Consider the following 16,540-nt stretch of genomic DNA (forward strand, 5'->3'; position numbering starts at 1 on the left):
CGGAGCAAGTGCTGTGCTCGGGTAAGTACCCGAGGTCACTCCAACACCCTGCTGTTTTAGCTCTGAATAGAGGAGTTCGCAGAGCCGCCTTTTCCTTTTATATTTGCTTAGCATCTCTTGAAACTGCTAATTTTTTGCAGGGCCTCCGATACAGCTGTTGCACAGAATTACCAGAATGATACTGGGGTTTAGAGGTTAGATTATGAGGATAGGTTGCATAAACTTGGTTTGTATTCCCTTTAGTATAGGAGATTGAGGGGTGATCTGATCGATGTGTTTAAAATGTTAAAAGGATTTGATAAGAACTTTACAGCCAATGAAGTACTTTTTGAAGTGCAGTCACTATTGTAATGTAGGAAATTCAGCAGCCAATTTGTGCACAGCAAGAGCCCGCGAACAGCTATGAGATAATGACCAGATAATCTGTTTTTTAGTGATATGAAAACAGAAAATGCTGGAAATACTCAGCAGGTCAGGCATCTGTGGAGAGAGAGAAACAGATGCTGACTGAACTGCTGAGCATTTCCAGCATTTTCTGTTTTTATTTCCAGCTTTCCAGCATCCACAGTATTTAGAATCATCAAATCATAGAATGGTTACAGCACAAAAGGAGGCCATTTGGCCCATCGAGCCTGTGCCGGCTCTCTGCAAGAGCACTTCAGCTAGTCCCACTCCCCTGCCCTTTCCCCGTAGCCCTGCAATTTTTTTTCCTTTAAGTAGTTATTCAATTCCCTTTTGAAAGCCATGATTGAGTCTGCCTCCACCACCCTTTCAGGCAGTGCATTCCAGATCCTAACCACTCGCTGCGTAAAAAAGTTTTTCCTCATGTCAGTCACCTTAAATCTGTATCCTCTGGTTCTCAACCCTTCTGCCAATGGGAACAGTTTCTCTCTATCTACTCTGTCCAGACCCCTCATGATTTTGAACACCTCTATCAAATCTCCTCTCAACCTTCTCTGCTCTAAGGAGAACAACCCAGCTTCTCCAGTTCATCCATGTAACTGAAGTCCTTCATCCTTGGAATCATTCTCTTAAATCTTTTCCCCTCTCTAAGGCCTTCACATCCTTCCTAAAGTGCAGTGCCCAGAATTGGACACACTTGTTGAGGCCGTATCAGTGTTTTATAAAGGTTCATCATAACTTCCTTGCTTTTGTACTCTATGCCTCTATTTATGAAGCCCAGGATCCGTATGCTTTTTTAACCGCTTTCTCAACCTGCCCTGCCACCTTCAGCGATTTGTGCACATGTACCCCCAGGTGTCTCTGTTCATGCACCCTCTTTAGAATTGTACCCTTTAGTTTAGATTGCCTCTCCTCGTTCTTCCTACCAAAATGTATCAATTCGCACTTTTCTGCATTAAATTTCATCTGCCATGTGTCCGCCCATTCCACCAGCCTGTCTATATCTTCTTGGATGTCTATCACTATCCTCCTCACTGTTCACTATATTTCCAAGTTTGGTGTCATCTGCAAATTTTGAAGTTGTGCTCTGTACACCCACATCCAAGTCATTAATATATATCAAGAAAAGCAGTGGTCCTAGCACCAATCCCTGGGGAATACCACTGTATACCTTCCTCCAGTCCGAAAAACAACCGTTCACCACTACTCTGTTTCCTGTCACTCAGCCAATTTCGTATCCATGCAGCCACTGTCCCTTTTATTCCATGGGCTTCAACTTTGCTGGCAAGCCAAATATGTGGCCCTTTATCAAATGCCTTTTGGAAGTCCATATACACCATGTCCAGCACCACATTTTGCTTTTATTTTTTAGTGATGTTGGTTAAGGAATAAATATTGGCCAGGACAGCAGGGAGAACTCCCCTGCTTTTCTTCGATTAGTGCTGTGGGATCTTTTACATCCTCCTGAAAGGGCTTTACATCCTCCTGAAAGTTTAACGTCTCGTCCAAAATATGATTTTCATTGGTAAAGAAGATCAATGTTCCCTCTCTCTCTGTTTTTTTTTAATGCTGGCCTCACTTCTCTTTTAAGATCCTGTCCCAAATTACAAGGACCTGGTTGCCGTGGTTTATCTGTCTCACAGAGCAGACCTAACTGTGCGACTGGACGTCTGTCGAAAGGCAAGTGAAACATCAGACCGCAACATCCATGGTTATTATGTAACTTTACGCAGAATGTTACACTCTATCATTGGGTATACATATGACTGATGTATATGGTTTGTTATATAGACAGGAGCATTATACCCAGCAGTGTGTTATATATACAGGAGTGTTATACCCAGCAACACAGTGTGTTCATGTTTGACTCTCATGAATCCATAATAGTGGTTATGGTACTGGATTGGCAATCCAGAGGTTGACAGTCCAAATCCCACCATGGCGAGTTGTGAAATTGAAGTCAATAAATCTGATAATTTATGGACTGGCACCAGAACCCCCCATGTGCCCTTCCCAATAGGAGTCATAGGAGAGTGATCAGGAACAGGGACTCTAACTTCTCTCCTTTTCTGAACCCAGGAAAGACAGATGTAACACCCTACCACCAGCTGAAGGGGCATCATCTCTTGAAGGCACTATTCATTAACCCAGCAGAGACCAGGCATCAAGCTTAGGATCTTCCCTGTCTCCAGTAACTGTCAGCACCCGTGGAAATATAACCCTGAATGAGTGGCTACCTTTAAGAGCAAACGGTAGAAAATTGGGGGAGAAAAGGATGCATTAAAGATAAATTAATAATATTTTGTCTGTTTATTCTCAGAAGTAATACAGTTCATTATTCATGAAAGGAATAGATAAGCTTGAAGTAACAAGGAAATTATTTATTATTGCCTGTCCCCAGTTACTCTGAATGGCTTGCTTGGCCTCTGCAGAAGGCATTAAGGGGGAGAAATTCGGTTGGTTGCGCCACCGATTAACGCCTAAAGAGGCCGAGAAGTGGGGCGTTAGCCAATTTCCGGGCGGGCGCGAGGCGCATCGCTCCATATTGAGCATGCATTTAGCGCCCGCTCATGGGCGCAGGCTGATTATGATGTCATTTGAGTGTGCAACGCCTTTTGGGCGCCCCGGTCTGGAAATTCAGTGGCGCCCCCCTCCGTAGCGCCTGGCGCTAATAGTGACAGCTTACCTGGACCTTACCAAGTTGCTCTCGGGCTGCAGGAGCGTTATTTAAAGGGGACTGGTGTGGTTTAAAAGCGGCAGCCATTTTTGGTGCACAACTTCCTCGAGAGTTACAAAGAGTTGCTGAGCTGCACACTGAGAGCCATTTGACCACTGAGCCAACGCAGGCAGACGATCTTCAGCCTTCTGACCATCACCTTGCTGTTGGTGAGCCTTGACAACGGGGAACCTTCCTGTGGGCACTTACTATGGGGGCTGCATTGGAGGGGAGCGTCCTGCTGCTGAATCATCTGGAAAGGGCACTGAGACGCTGGGAGAGGGGGGCGGGCATGGCCAGACGGAGGAGGGCCAACAAACGTCGCCACAGCAGACCTTACACTGGCAGGGTTTTCCAACAGCAGTTTTCCTACATGAACATGCCGGAGGAGCAGTGTGTCAGAAGGCTGCGATTTAGAAAGGAGGTGGTGACTGAGCTGTGCCAGCTGCTTCAGCCAGATCTGCAGCCTCAGATAAGGTGCAGGACATCTCTGTCGGTGGCTGAGAAGATGCCTGCTGGCCTGAACTTCTACGCGAGCGGCTCTTCTCAGGCTGCGCGTCAGAGGCTGATCAGAAGTAGCTTCTAGGCCCCTCTCACGGAATGCTTGTTGCCATTGCAAGAACAGGAACGGAACCGGTCTGATACCCCCAAGCCTGTGAAGGGCAAGATGCATGTAAATAGAAGGCATGGCCATTGTAAATGAAGAAAGTGTTTCATTACACAAAATGTGGTTCCTTCAAACATGAGAAAGCTATGGCAACAGAAAGCAAAACTAATACACTGACACATAACCGCCTCTCACCCGGGAGACTGTTCAAAACATAAATCACATTCCGACCTTCTTCCTTGGCCTTGATTCCACTACGCCAACCAAAGCATCCAATGCCCCATCAGTGAGGCGTTCCGCCCTCTGCCTCACCCTTTCCATTTCTTGCTAGGCTGGTGTGCCACAGGTAGGCTCCCACCGCTTTGAAGGCCTACAAGGCAGTGAGTGTGTCTGGTGATGCCAATTGACCTTTAAGAGCTGGCCGGCGTCAGTGTGTCTCAGGGAAAGTGATTATTGAAAGCACCTGCGCTGCGCCCCGCTGCCGCTAAATTGGGCTGCGCCCCCGGGTTAGCGCCTTAAGAGCCTCGTGCAGCGCCTGATTTAGCGCCGCAATCACCCTCGGGCGCAATGACCCAATATCGCGCCAGGTGGCGCTAAATTGCAACTGGCGCTAGGCTTTGCGCTTCGCCAGAACTAGCGCCCCAAACGGGGCTATGCCCAATTTCTCCCCCTAAGAGCCAAAGTGCACTTAATATTCCTGGCTACAATGTATTCAGGAAAGATGGGGAAGGAGAAAAAGGAGGAGGGTGGCTGTATTGATCAATGATATTCTTACAGCACTAGAAAGGGATGATGTACTTGAAGGTTCAAAGACAACATTTATTTGGTTAGAAATAACAACAGAAAATGCTGGAAAAACTCAGCAAGTCAGGCAACATCCGTGGAGAGAAATTTGAGTTGACGTTTCGGGTTTGACCCTTCTTCGAAACTGGAGAGAAAAGGAACTAGATTTGGTTAGAATTGGGGAACAATAGCAGAGCTATTACGTTGCTGGGTGTATATTTTTAGCCAACAAACAGTGGGAAGGAGATAGAGGAGCGAATTGCAGAAAGATGCAAGAACTTTATAGTGATAATGGGGGTTTCCATTATCCTAATATAGACTGGGAAAATTGTGTAAAGGGCAAAGAGGGGGAGAAATTCCTGAAATGTATACAAGAGAACTTTCTTGATCGGTGTGTTTCCAGCCCAACGAGGAAGGAAGCAGTGCTGGATCTAGTTCTGGGGAATGAAATGGGGCATGTGGATCAAGTTTCAGTGGGGGAACATTTGGGAAACAGCGATCACAATATCGTTAGGTTTAGAGCAGTTATGCAAAAGGACAAGGAAAAATGTGAACATTTTCAACTGGAGGAGGGCTAATTTCAGTGAGCAGGAAAGGATCTGGCTCAGGTGGATTGGAATCTAAGATTGGCAGGTACAACAGTAAGTGGACAATGGGAGGCCTTCAAAGAGGAGATGATTCAGGTACAGACTAGACACATTCCCACGAGGAGGAAAGTAAGGACATCCAAAGCTAGAGCTCCCTGGATAACTAATGATGTAGAGACTAAAATGAAACAGAAAAAGGAAGCTTATGATAAATGTAGGGTTCATAATTCAGTAGAGACCCATGCTGAATACCAAAAGTACAGGGGAGAACTGAAAAAGGAAATAAGAGGGGCAAAGAGAGTATGCGAGAATAGATTAGCGATAACATAAAAGGGAACCCAAAAGTCATTTATAAAGATATAAATAGTCGAAGGGTGGGGCTGATGAGAACAAAAAAGGAGATCATCTTATGGAAACAGAGGGCATAGCTGAGGTACTAAATGAGTACTTTGCATCTGTCTTCACGAAAGAAGAGGATGCTGCCAATGACACAGTAAAGGAGGAGGTAGTAGAGAAATTGGATAGGATAAAAATAGATAAAGAGGAGGTACTTAAAAGGTTGGCAGTGCTCAAAGTAGAAAAGTTACCTGGCACAGATGGGATGCATCCTAGGTTGCTGAGGGAAGTAAGGATAGCAATTGTGGAGGCTTTGGTCACAATCTTGATAAAGGAAAATCGTGTTTGACTAACTTGATTGAGTTCTTTCATGAAGTAACGGAGAGGGTGGTTGAGGGTCATGTGGTTGATATTGTATATGGACTTTCAAAAGGCATTTTATAAAGTACCACATAATAGGCTTGTTAGCACAATTGAAGCCCATGGGATTTAAGGAAGGGGCAGTGGCTGTGTGGAAATGTAAGGGATAGGAAGCAAAGAGTAGTGTTGAATGGTAATTTTTCCAACTGGAAGGAAGTGTGCCATAGCGTCCCCCAGGGGTAGGTGTTGGGACCACTGCACTTTTTGAACTATATTAATGACCTGGACTTGGGTATACGGGCATCATTTCAAAATTTGCGGATAACACGAAACTCGGAAATGCAGTAAACAGTGAGGAGGATAGTGGCATACTTCAAGATGACATAGACAGACTGGTGAAATGGGCAGATGCGTGGCAGATGAAATTTAACGCAGAGAAGTGTGAAGTGATTAATTTTGGTAGGAAGAATGAGGAGAGGCAATTGTGCAGGAACAGGGAGACCTGTGGGTGTACGTACACAAGTTTTTGAAGGTGACAGAACAAGTTGAGAAGGCTGTTAAAAATGCATATGGAATCCTTGGCTTTCTAAATGCAGGCATAGAGTACTAAAACGAGGAAGTTATGCTAAACCTTTACAAAACACTGGTTAGGCCTCATCTGGAGTATTGTGGCCAATTCTGGGCACCACACTTTAAGAATGTTTTACACAGTGAGTTGTTATGATCTGGAATACACTGTCTGAAAGAGTGGTGGAAGCAGATTCAAGAATAACTTTCAAAGGGGAATTGGATAATTACTTGAAAAGGAAAAATGTGCTGGGCTATGGGGAAAGAGCAGGGGAGTGGGACTAATTGGATAGCTCTTTCAAAGATCTGGCACAGCCACGATGGGTCGAATGACCTCCTTCTGTGCTGTATCATTCTACGATTCTATGGTTGCTGTGCTAGAGGAGGTTACAGAGATAGGGAGGGGCGAGGCCATGGATGGGTTTGAACACAAGTATGAGAATCTTTAAATCGAGGTGATGGTGGACCGGGAGCCAATGTAGGTCACTGAGCAAAGGGGTGATGGGTTGACAACTTCTGGGTTGCTGTTCCAATACCATACCACCACACTACCATACTCAGATGGCCATAGGACTCTCAGATGGTCATATAAAGTTCACAGCCTTGACCAATTTTGGGAATTAGAAGACAATGGTTTCCCCTCCAACACCACCATAGAACAGTGGATCTGGAACAGACTGCCATAGAAGGAATTGATTTGCGGTTAATTGACAACTTTAAAAGGAGGTACATTGATATGTGATGAGAAGGCAATTTCAAGGTTAAAGAATAATGGCACTGTTTGATTTTTCTTTCAGGGGAGGTAAGGGAAGGAACAAGTGTTCCTTGAAATAAGGGGTCAACAGTCAACGATGGGGAATAGCAGGGATGGAAGTTCATGATAACTTCATACATGGACTCTATATAGAGCAGGCTTGTTGGGCTGACTAGCCTCTTCTTGCACTGGACTTTACTATCGACTTATTCTGTTCTAACTATCAATTTTTTTCTAGCTTTTCCATCTGATTTACTCCCAGCAAGATATTGTTCGTCAATTGGCAAAACAGGCTGGATGGCAGGACAACTTGACCAAACTCTACGTCAAAGAGTCATACGAGTCTCGAGAGGCCAGTCTATCAAGCTCGTTCAACAGCTACTCCATAGACTTAATTAAGAACTCTGATCAGAGCCAAGACCTCATCTCGGAACAAGGCAAAGAGCTGATCAATCGCATGAATAGCCAATCAGACTTCCAGGACTCTGAGGTCTTTCTCCCCTTCAACATGGATCTCAACGAAGACATTTCAGAAGGGCATTCTGATCTTTCCATGTCTCCTAGCTTCCCGCCCAGCAAGATGAAGTCCTACGACTCCTTGAATTTCAAGTCATTCGACTCCTTGGACCGCACTAGCCACTCCTCCACCAATACGATAGACATCCCAGGCTCGAGTGAAGCCATCCCCTGCGACATCTCCGAAGATGCTTTCTACCAGCCCCAGTCACCTTTCATGCTCCCGTCCTTTGATCTGGGAATGGAAATGGGGAGCGCCAGTTCCTTTACCACCATGGAGAGTGGAAATCTGACTCCAGTCAGCACATCCGAAACACCGTCTCCTATGGAGAATTTCAAACCCTTCCCAGGGATGCGGACATGGAAAAGTTCCAGTCTCTCCAATGTCCTGGATGACAGTAGCTACCAGGAGAATCTCCCCAGTGACGATGCTTCCAATACCAGCAACCCACAGGTATCTGTTATAATATTTCTGTATTCTTCACATCGCATTCAGTTCTGGGCACTGCACCTCAAAGAATATATTGGCCCAGAGTGGGTACAGTGCACATTTACCAAAATGATGAGGACAGCTAAGCCACTTTGGAGGGAAATTAGGAAGCACTTTTTCCACACATAGGGTAGTAGAAATCTGGAATTCTCTGCCCCAAGAGGCTGTGGATTCTGGGGGACAAGTGACATTTTTAAGACTGAGAGGGGTAGATTTTTGTTGGGTAACGGTGTTAAGGGATATGGAGCAAAGATGAGTCACTAGAGTTGAGGTAGAGATCAGCCAAGATCTAATTGAATGATGGAACAGGCTTGAGGGGCTGAATGACCAACTCATGTTCCTGTGTCCAAGATGAGGGATTTCCATGCTGGGGAACTAAACACTTTTCCACTTTTGACACCTGTTGTCAGCACCCCAGGCAGGCTACAGCGCAGCACAAACTCGGAGTAAATCTCCATGTCGACTACCCTACTACTATGAAAGGTCAGAATCAAGCTTGCACATGGAAAGCAGATGTTCACCCAATGTGACCTTGAGGCAATTTTGCCTGACTTTTACTCTGTATCTAACCCGTGCTGTACCTGCTCTGGGAGTGTTTAATGGGACAGTGTAGAGGAGCTTTACTCTGTATCTAACTGTGCTGTACCTGCTCTGGGAGTGTTTAATGGGACAGTGTAGAGGGAGCTTTACTCTGTATCTAACCCGTGCTGCACCTGACCTCGAAGCGCTCAATACTGATATTCTTAGTAAAAATTGGAATATTCTTAGTAAAAATTGGAAGAGCATCCCCAGTACAACATTAATCATCCTTCTGTCTCTAAAAAAAGATCTGAACACAAAGGGGGAGAAATTCGGTTGATAGCGCCACCGATTAACGCCTAAAGAGGCCGAGAAGTGGGGCGCTAGCCAATTTCCGGGCGGGCTAGCGCCTTGCCCCATATTGAGCATGCATTTAGCGCCGGCACTAAATCTTAGCGCCCGCTCATGGGCGCAGGCTGATTATGACGTCATTTGAGTGTGCAACACCTTTTGGGTGCCCCGGACCGGAAATTCAGTGGTGCCCCCCTCCGTAGCGCCTGGCGCTAACAGTGACAGCTTACCTGGGCCTTACCAAGTCGCTCTCGGGCTGGAGGAGCGTTATTTAAAGGGGACTGGTGTGGTTTAAAATCGGCAGCCATTTTTGGATCACAACTTCCTCGAGAGCTGCAAAGAGTTGCTGAGCTGCACACTGAGAGCCATTTGACCACTGAGCCAGCGCAGGCAGACGATTTTCAGCCTTCTGACCATCACCTTGCTGTCGGGGAACCTTCCTGTGGGCACTTATTATGGGAGCTGCATTGGAGGGGAACGTCCTGCTGCTGAATCATCTGGAAAGGGCACTGAGACGCAGGGAGAGGGGGGCGGGCATGGCCAGACGGAGGAGGGCCAACAGACGTCGCCACAGCAGACCTTACGCTGGCAGGGTTATCCGACAGCAGTTTTCCTACATGAACATGCCGGAGGAGCAGTGTGTCAGAAGGCTGCGATTTAGAAAGGAGGTGGTGACTAAGCTGTGCCAGCTGCTTCAGCCAGATCTGCAGCCTCAGATAAGGTGCAGGACATCTCTGTCGGCGGCTGAGAAGATGGCTGCTGGCCTGAACTTCTACGCGAGCGGCTCTTCTCAGGCTGCGCGTCAGAGGCTGATCAGAAGTAGCTTCTAGGCCCCTCTCACGGAATGCTTGCTGCCATTCCAAGAACAGGAATGGAACCGGTCTGATACCCCCAAGCCTGTGAAGGGCAAGATGCATGTAAATAGCAGGCATGGCCATTGTAAATGAAGAAAGTGTTTCATTACACAAAATGTGGTTCCTTCAAACATGAGAAAGCTATGGCAACAGAAAGCAAAACTAATACACTGACACATAACTGCCTCTCACACCCGGGAGACTGTCCAATACATAAATCACATTCCGACCATCTTCCTTGGCCTTGATTTCACTGCGCCAACCAAAGCATCCAATGCCCCATCAGTGAGGCGTTCCGCCCTCTGCCTCACCCTTTCCATGTCTTGCTAGGCTGGTGCGCCACAGGTAGGCTCCCACCGCTTTGAAGGCCGACAAGGCAGTGAGTGTGTCTGGTGATGCCAATTGACCTGTCCCTTTAAGAGCTGGCCGGCACCACTGTGTCTCAGGGAAAGTGATTATTGACAGCACCCTTGCTGTGCCCCGCCGCCGCGAAATTGGGTTGCACCGCCGGGTTAGCGCCTTAAGAGTAGCGTGCAGCGCCTGATTTAGCGCCGCAATCACCTTTAGGGGCGCTGCAACCCAATATCGCGCTAGGTGGTGCTAAATTGCGCCTGGCGCTAAACTTTGCGCATCGCCAGGACTAGCGCCCCAAACGCGGCTATACCGAATTTCTAGGCCAAAGTCTTCTAGAAGCTGATTGAAAAGTATGAAAAGGCATAGGAGAATTGAAATTATATTTAACACTGATCTTTGATCGGTTTATGAAGTCTGTAAGTTCTCTTTTCACAGCCTCTGGCATGTTCCTGACCATTTTAAATGAGACTTTTAATGATTCCTTAGGGTGATCTTAGAAGCCAAAGTTTGAACCCTACTTTTGAATGATACCCCGTGAAGTAATCAGTTTGTTGTTTCCCTCAACTTCCTCACCTCTTCTCCGAAAGGTGGAAGCTCACATTGGGGCACAGTTCCATGGTGGTCCTTCAGTACTTCACCCATGAGACCAACTGTGAATCTTGTCATTCAACCTGGGCGAGAGGGTACATTGAAGTTGAGGCAAATCTAGTCCTTACCCAACATCTATGTGCATTCACTTTTCAGCATAACTCAATCCATCAGTCGGATCAGTCACTTGGCAACATAGGAATGTATAGAGTGGCTGCAGTCCATCTAGTCAATGTTAAAGTCCTGAGCATATCTTTTCATTGCCCTCCATAAATATATCTTCAGCTACAACACCTTATGTATCACATGCAAACCACAATGCTCCCATTCTAGTGTCTCTTCTCTGTCCACCTAGAGCACTTGAATGTTTCCTGTGTGTCTGGTGATCAAAACTGGACATAGCACTCAAGGTTCCAGTCTGATCAGCATATATTTGTCAGGTAATGCAGGGACTGAAGAGAGTTCTGGGTAAAGTTCCTTCTTCAGGTAAGAAGGGAACTTTACCCCATCTCCTCTTCATTGCAAAGGCTTCCACCTCCATATCACCGCCCGCTACCTCCCCTGCCTCAGCCCTTCTGCTGCTGAAACCCTCATCCATGTTTTTGTCACCTCCAGAATCGACTGTTTCACTGCTCTCCTGGCCGACCATCTGTTCACAATCCTCTGAAAACTTCAGCTCATCCAAAACTCTTTTACCTGTATCCTGTCCTACACCAAGTGCCACTCATCCATCAACCCTGCCTTTGATGACCTACATTGGCTCCCAGTCCCCCAAAGCTTCATCCTTGTGTTTAAGTCACTTCATGACTTCACCCCTTCTAAACACATCCAGCCCTACAACTACCCCCACTTCCTTTACCTCGCCATTGGCAACCTTCTATGGCCCACGCTTTGGAATTATCTCTTCAGCTCCTTCTCTTTTAAGTCCATCCTTAAAACCCTCTTTGACCAAGATTTTGATAATTTCTCCTAATATCTCCTTCTTTGGCTCGGTATCTATTTTTTGATTGTTCCTCTGTGAAGCTCTTTGGGTCGTTTTTGTACATCAAAAACGTTCTATAAATTGTTGTTGTTGTAGTAGCGCGGATCTGGAGGATTCCTGAAATGATCTCGGCCATGTTTTTTTTCTTTCCCAGCAAACACCGGAAGAGGAACTTTGCAACTTGCTGACGAACATCATCTTCTCCGTAACATGGCGAGGGGTAGAGGGCTGTGAGGATGCAGCGTGGAAAGAGCGAGGGCAGATCTTTTCTGTCCTGACCAAACTTGGGACAGCCTGCGAGCTAGTGCGCCCACCCGATGAAATCAAAAGAAGGTCGGTGTCACATCTGAATACTTTCTTTAGATGGTGTGGGCCATCTCTTCTTCTTCGCTCATCCCCTCCTCCCCAAACCCAACCGCCAACCCAAAAGAAAACATTGTTTAAAAAAAAAACTGCACTCCTTATTAGAAGTGAAATTCTTCTCGTCCTTGATTTGTTTTGTGAACGTTCGGCTTGAGTAAACTGGGAATATTTCCACTGGAAAAAAAGTGTTAAGGGAAGATGTTTTTCAATTGTTGGAGATTCCAAGGGATCGAGCTAAATTGAACATTAATAATCACAATCTCTACAGCAAGGGGCCACAGAAGGGGACCGAACAGTTTAGATTTAATGGGGTCAATTTTGAGTGCCCTCACCTCAAAATGGGGTCAGTAACCTTACCTGCCCGATAACATTGGCGATGCAGCCGGCTCCATTTTGAAAGACGCCTACTGCCGGGTGTCCAAAGCGCCCACCTGTTTAATATGGAAATCGGGGACCCCGATTGCCATTTTAGGTAGGAACTGGTCGGGCCCCGCAAAAAGTAAACATTCAATTATTTTTGTGGGCCCCGGAGGAGCAGGAATGTTCCTCCTGGGCCCACAGGGGCTGCTGCTGCTCCAGGACCCACAGCCTCCGTGATTGCGAACGCCCCCCCCACTCCAGCAACTTACCTTGCTGGCGGCAGCTTTGCCCAATTTTCAGGCTGACATCTAATGAGCTGCATCAAGATGTCTGTTTGGCACCCTGAATGAGGTGCCAAAATGGCAGGGGCTTCTTTGCTGCTGAAACGGGAAGCCAGCTAGCGCGCTCTGCCAGTCGGCCACCAAAAAGTCAGTATCTATCTCAATCACTTTGCATAGAGGGTCCTGACTATATGGAACCTCCTGCCCAGGGAGGCAGGAGAAATAAATGGTGTTACAAATGTAAGAAGGAATTGGATAGATACTTAGCAGAGAAAGTGATTGAGGGGCATGAGACTTATCCCTACATTTTCCATCACGTTCCACCTGATCTTATGGCAGCAACTGAGCGGTAAAATTCAAATCACACTTTTGCCAATTTTCCAATCCGGATCCTGCTCAAGTTAAAATGCTAGGGTGTAGACTATTGTATGAACTTTGGAGCCAGGTGACTGCGCATCAAGGATTCCTTCAGTCCTGTACATTTCTACTTTTCAATACACAAGATCGGATTTCCATTTGGTATTCACACCAACCTTTTCTCCAGAATTATCAGCGAAGCAATTCCGATGCTTATATTGCTGAAACAAATACATCAGGTTTTGTGCTAGCTTGGCTCAGTTCCTGGCACATTTGTCTCTGGGTCAGTAGATTGTGGGTACAAGCCTCATCTCAGGAATTTGGGCTCATCATAAAGCTAACACTTCTGTGCAATGCTGAGGGAGTACAGCACTGTTACAGGCGCCACCTCGTTGAACAGAGGTCCCCTGCCAGCCCAAGTGGGGATTCAAGAACACCATTTGAATAAGGGCAGATAATTCTGCCAGGGTCCTGGTCATTCTTACTCCCTCTACCAACAGTATCAAGGAACAGGTGCATAGTCTCTCCCATCTACAGACACAGCTAATGCTCCCATCTTACAGCTTTACTCTGCATCGAACCCATGCTATACCTGCCCTGGGAGTGTTTGATGGGACCGTGTACAGCAAGCTTTACACTATCTAACCTGTGCTATACCTGCCCTGGGAGTGTTTGATGGGACAGTGTAGAGGGAGCTTTACACTGTATCTAACCTGTGCTATACCTGCCCTGGGAGTGTTTGATGGAACAGTGTAGAGGGAGCTTTACTCTGTATCTAACCTGTGCAGCACCTGCCCTGGAGTGTTTGATGGGACAGTGTAGAGGGAGCTTTACTCTGTATCTAACCTGTGCAGCATCTGCCCTGGAGTGTTTGATGGGACAGTGGATGCCTGAAATGGAGAGCATTCCATTCGAAATACTTGCCTCAATTAGCAAAATAAATTGTTGCAAATCTGAAATAACAATAGAGCTGGTATTGAAAGGCAAGACTGGCCACTACATTAAGAAAAGGGGAGAACAGCAGAGGATGGTCACAAGTTAAAATGACTACATATTAGTACAGGGAAGCAGCTTAAAACTTTTCCTTAAAAGAAAGGTGGGAATTGCTGAATAATGTATGGCCATCTCGGTCAGGCTATTAGTAGATGTGAGAAAGACAAAAAAAGGAAAGAACTTGCATTTATATAGTGCTTTTAACGACCTCAGGACGTTCCAAAGCACTTTGTAGCCAAGGAAGTACTTTTGAAGTGTAGTCACTGTTGTAGTGTAGGGAAACGCGGCAGCCAATTTGCAAAAAGCAAGATCCCACAAACAGCACTGAGATAATGATCTGATAATCTTTTAGTGATGTTGGTTGAGGGATAAATATTAGCCAGGACACTGGGAGAACTCCCTTGTTTTTCTTGGAATAGTGACATATCTTTTACGTCCATCTGAGAGAGCAGATGGAGCCTCAGTTTAATGTCTCATCCAAATGGCGGCACCTCTGACAGTGAAGGACTCCCTCTGTATTGCACTGTATCAGCCTGGATTATGTGCTCAAGTCTCGAGTGAGGCTTTTGAACCATGACGATGCGAGAGTGCACCCACTGAGCCAAGGCTGACACTTTGTGCTTAAAGCAACTCCAAAATGGAAAGAAATGAAATCCATTTTTAAGGAAGTGGTATCAAGTCACTTAGAAAATCATAACATGATTAGGCAGAGTCAACATGGTTTTATGAAAGGGAAATTGTGTTTGACAAATTTATTAGAGTTTTTTGAGGATGTAACTAGCAGGGTAGATGAAGGGGAACCAGTGGATGTAGTATATTTGGATTTCCAAAATTTTGATAAGGTGCCACATAAAAGGTTATTACACAAGATTAGGGCTCATGGGGCTGGGGATAATATAGTAGCATGGATAGAGGATTGGTTAACGGACAGAAAACAGAGAGTAGGGATAAGCGGATCTTTTTCAGGTTGGCAGGCTGTAACTAGTGGGGTGCCGCAAGGATCAGTGTTGGGGCCTCAGCTATTTACAATCTATATTAATGACCTAGATGAAGGGGCCGAGTGTAATATATCCAGGTTTGCTGATGATACAAAGCTAGGTGGACAGTAAGCTGTAAGGAGAACACAGAGTCTGCAAAGGGATATAGATAGACTAAGTGAGTGGGCAGTAAGGTGGCAGATGGAGTATAATTGTGAGAAATGTGAGGTTATTCACTTTGGTAGGAAGAATAGAAAAACAGAATATTTTTTAAATGGCGTGAAACTTTCAAATGTTGATGTTCAGAGAGATTTGGGTTTCCTTGTGCAAGAAACACACAAATCTAGCATGCGGGTACAGCAAGCAATAAGGAAGGCAAATGGCATGTTGGCCTTTATTGCAAGGGGGTTGGAGTATATAAGAGTAAGGAAGTCTTACTACAATTGTACTGGGCCTTGGTGAGACCACGCCTGGAGTACTGTGCACAGTTTTGGTCTCCTTATCTAAGGAAGGATATACTTGCCTTAGAGGTGGTGAAACAAAGGTTCACTAGATTAATTCCTGGGATGAGAGGGCTGACCTATGATGAGAGATTGTGTAGAATGGGCCTATACTCTCTGGAGTTTAGAAGAATGAGAGGTGATCTCATTGAAACATACAAGATTCTGAAGAGGATTGCCAGGGTAGATGCTGAGAGGTTGTTTCCTCTGGCTGGAGTGTCTAGAACTGTGGGGCATAGTCTCAGGATAAGGGGTGGGCCATTTAAGACTGAGATGAGGAATTTCTTCACTCAGAGGGTTGTGAATCTTTGGAATTCTCTGCTCCAGAGGGCTGTGAATGCTGAGTCTTTGAGTATATTCAAGGCTGAGATAGATAGATTTTTGGACTCTAGGGGAATCAAGCGATATGGAGATCGGGTGGGTAAGTGGAGTTGAGGTCGATGATCAGCCATGATCTTATTGAGGGGCCATATGGCCTACTCCGGCTCTTATTTCTTATATTCATAAATAAAGTGGAATATGAATGGTAGGAAGTGGCAAGAAAATAGAAGGGACGGTTACTGAAGTCAGTCATCAAAGCGGAGGGCTGCTGGTTAGATTTTGTTGCGTGTGTAACATTTTCTGTCTGAATTACAGCCTGTTGGAGATGATGCTGGAGTCCGCATTCTCTGACATTAAGGACACCACGAGCACTGCGCTAACGAGCCATATCCAAAACATCCTGAAGCTGCTCCGACTGCTTCAGGACTTTCTCTTTTCAGAAGGGCAGAACAATCAAGTGCTATGGAGTGAGAAGGTAAGCACCGGGCGGGGCGGAATCAGCCTCACCAAAATCAGACTGTGGATCTGAGAAACAAGTTCACTGGTGAGGAAGCACACTGTATGGTGGAGTTACTGAGCCTCACAGGCCTGAACGTCCCAAGTTTCATCACTAGTCTGTGCT

General features: G+C 46.0%; 1 protein-coding gene across 1 annotated transcript in view; it reads left to right on the top strand.

Annotated features, from left to right (window-relative positions):
- nbeal2 (neurobeachin-like 2) overlaps positions 1-16,540 on the top strand; it is a 288,718-nt gene that overhangs the window by 189,473 nt on the left and 82,705 nt on the right. Inside the window, exons 21-24 of the mRNA XM_085993937.1 lie at positions 1,994-2,082; positions 7,351-8,082; positions 11,921-12,099; positions 16,234-16,393. Of these exons, the coding sequence (XP_085850063.1) occupies positions 1,994-2,082; positions 7,351-8,082; positions 11,921-12,099; positions 16,234-16,393 (1,160 nt within the window). The remainder of the gene's footprint in view (positions 1-1,993; positions 2,083-7,350; positions 8,083-11,920; positions 12,100-16,233; positions 16,394-16,540) is intronic.

Source organism: Somniosus microcephalus, chromosome 7, assembly GCF_052327205.1.
Source record: "Somniosus microcephalus isolate GS21.2 chromosome 7, FLI_Smic_1.0, whole genome shotgun sequence".
NCBI classification, from domain to species: domain Eukaryota; kingdom Metazoa; phylum Chordata; class Chondrichthyes; order Squaliformes; family Somniosidae; genus Somniosus; species Somniosus microcephalus.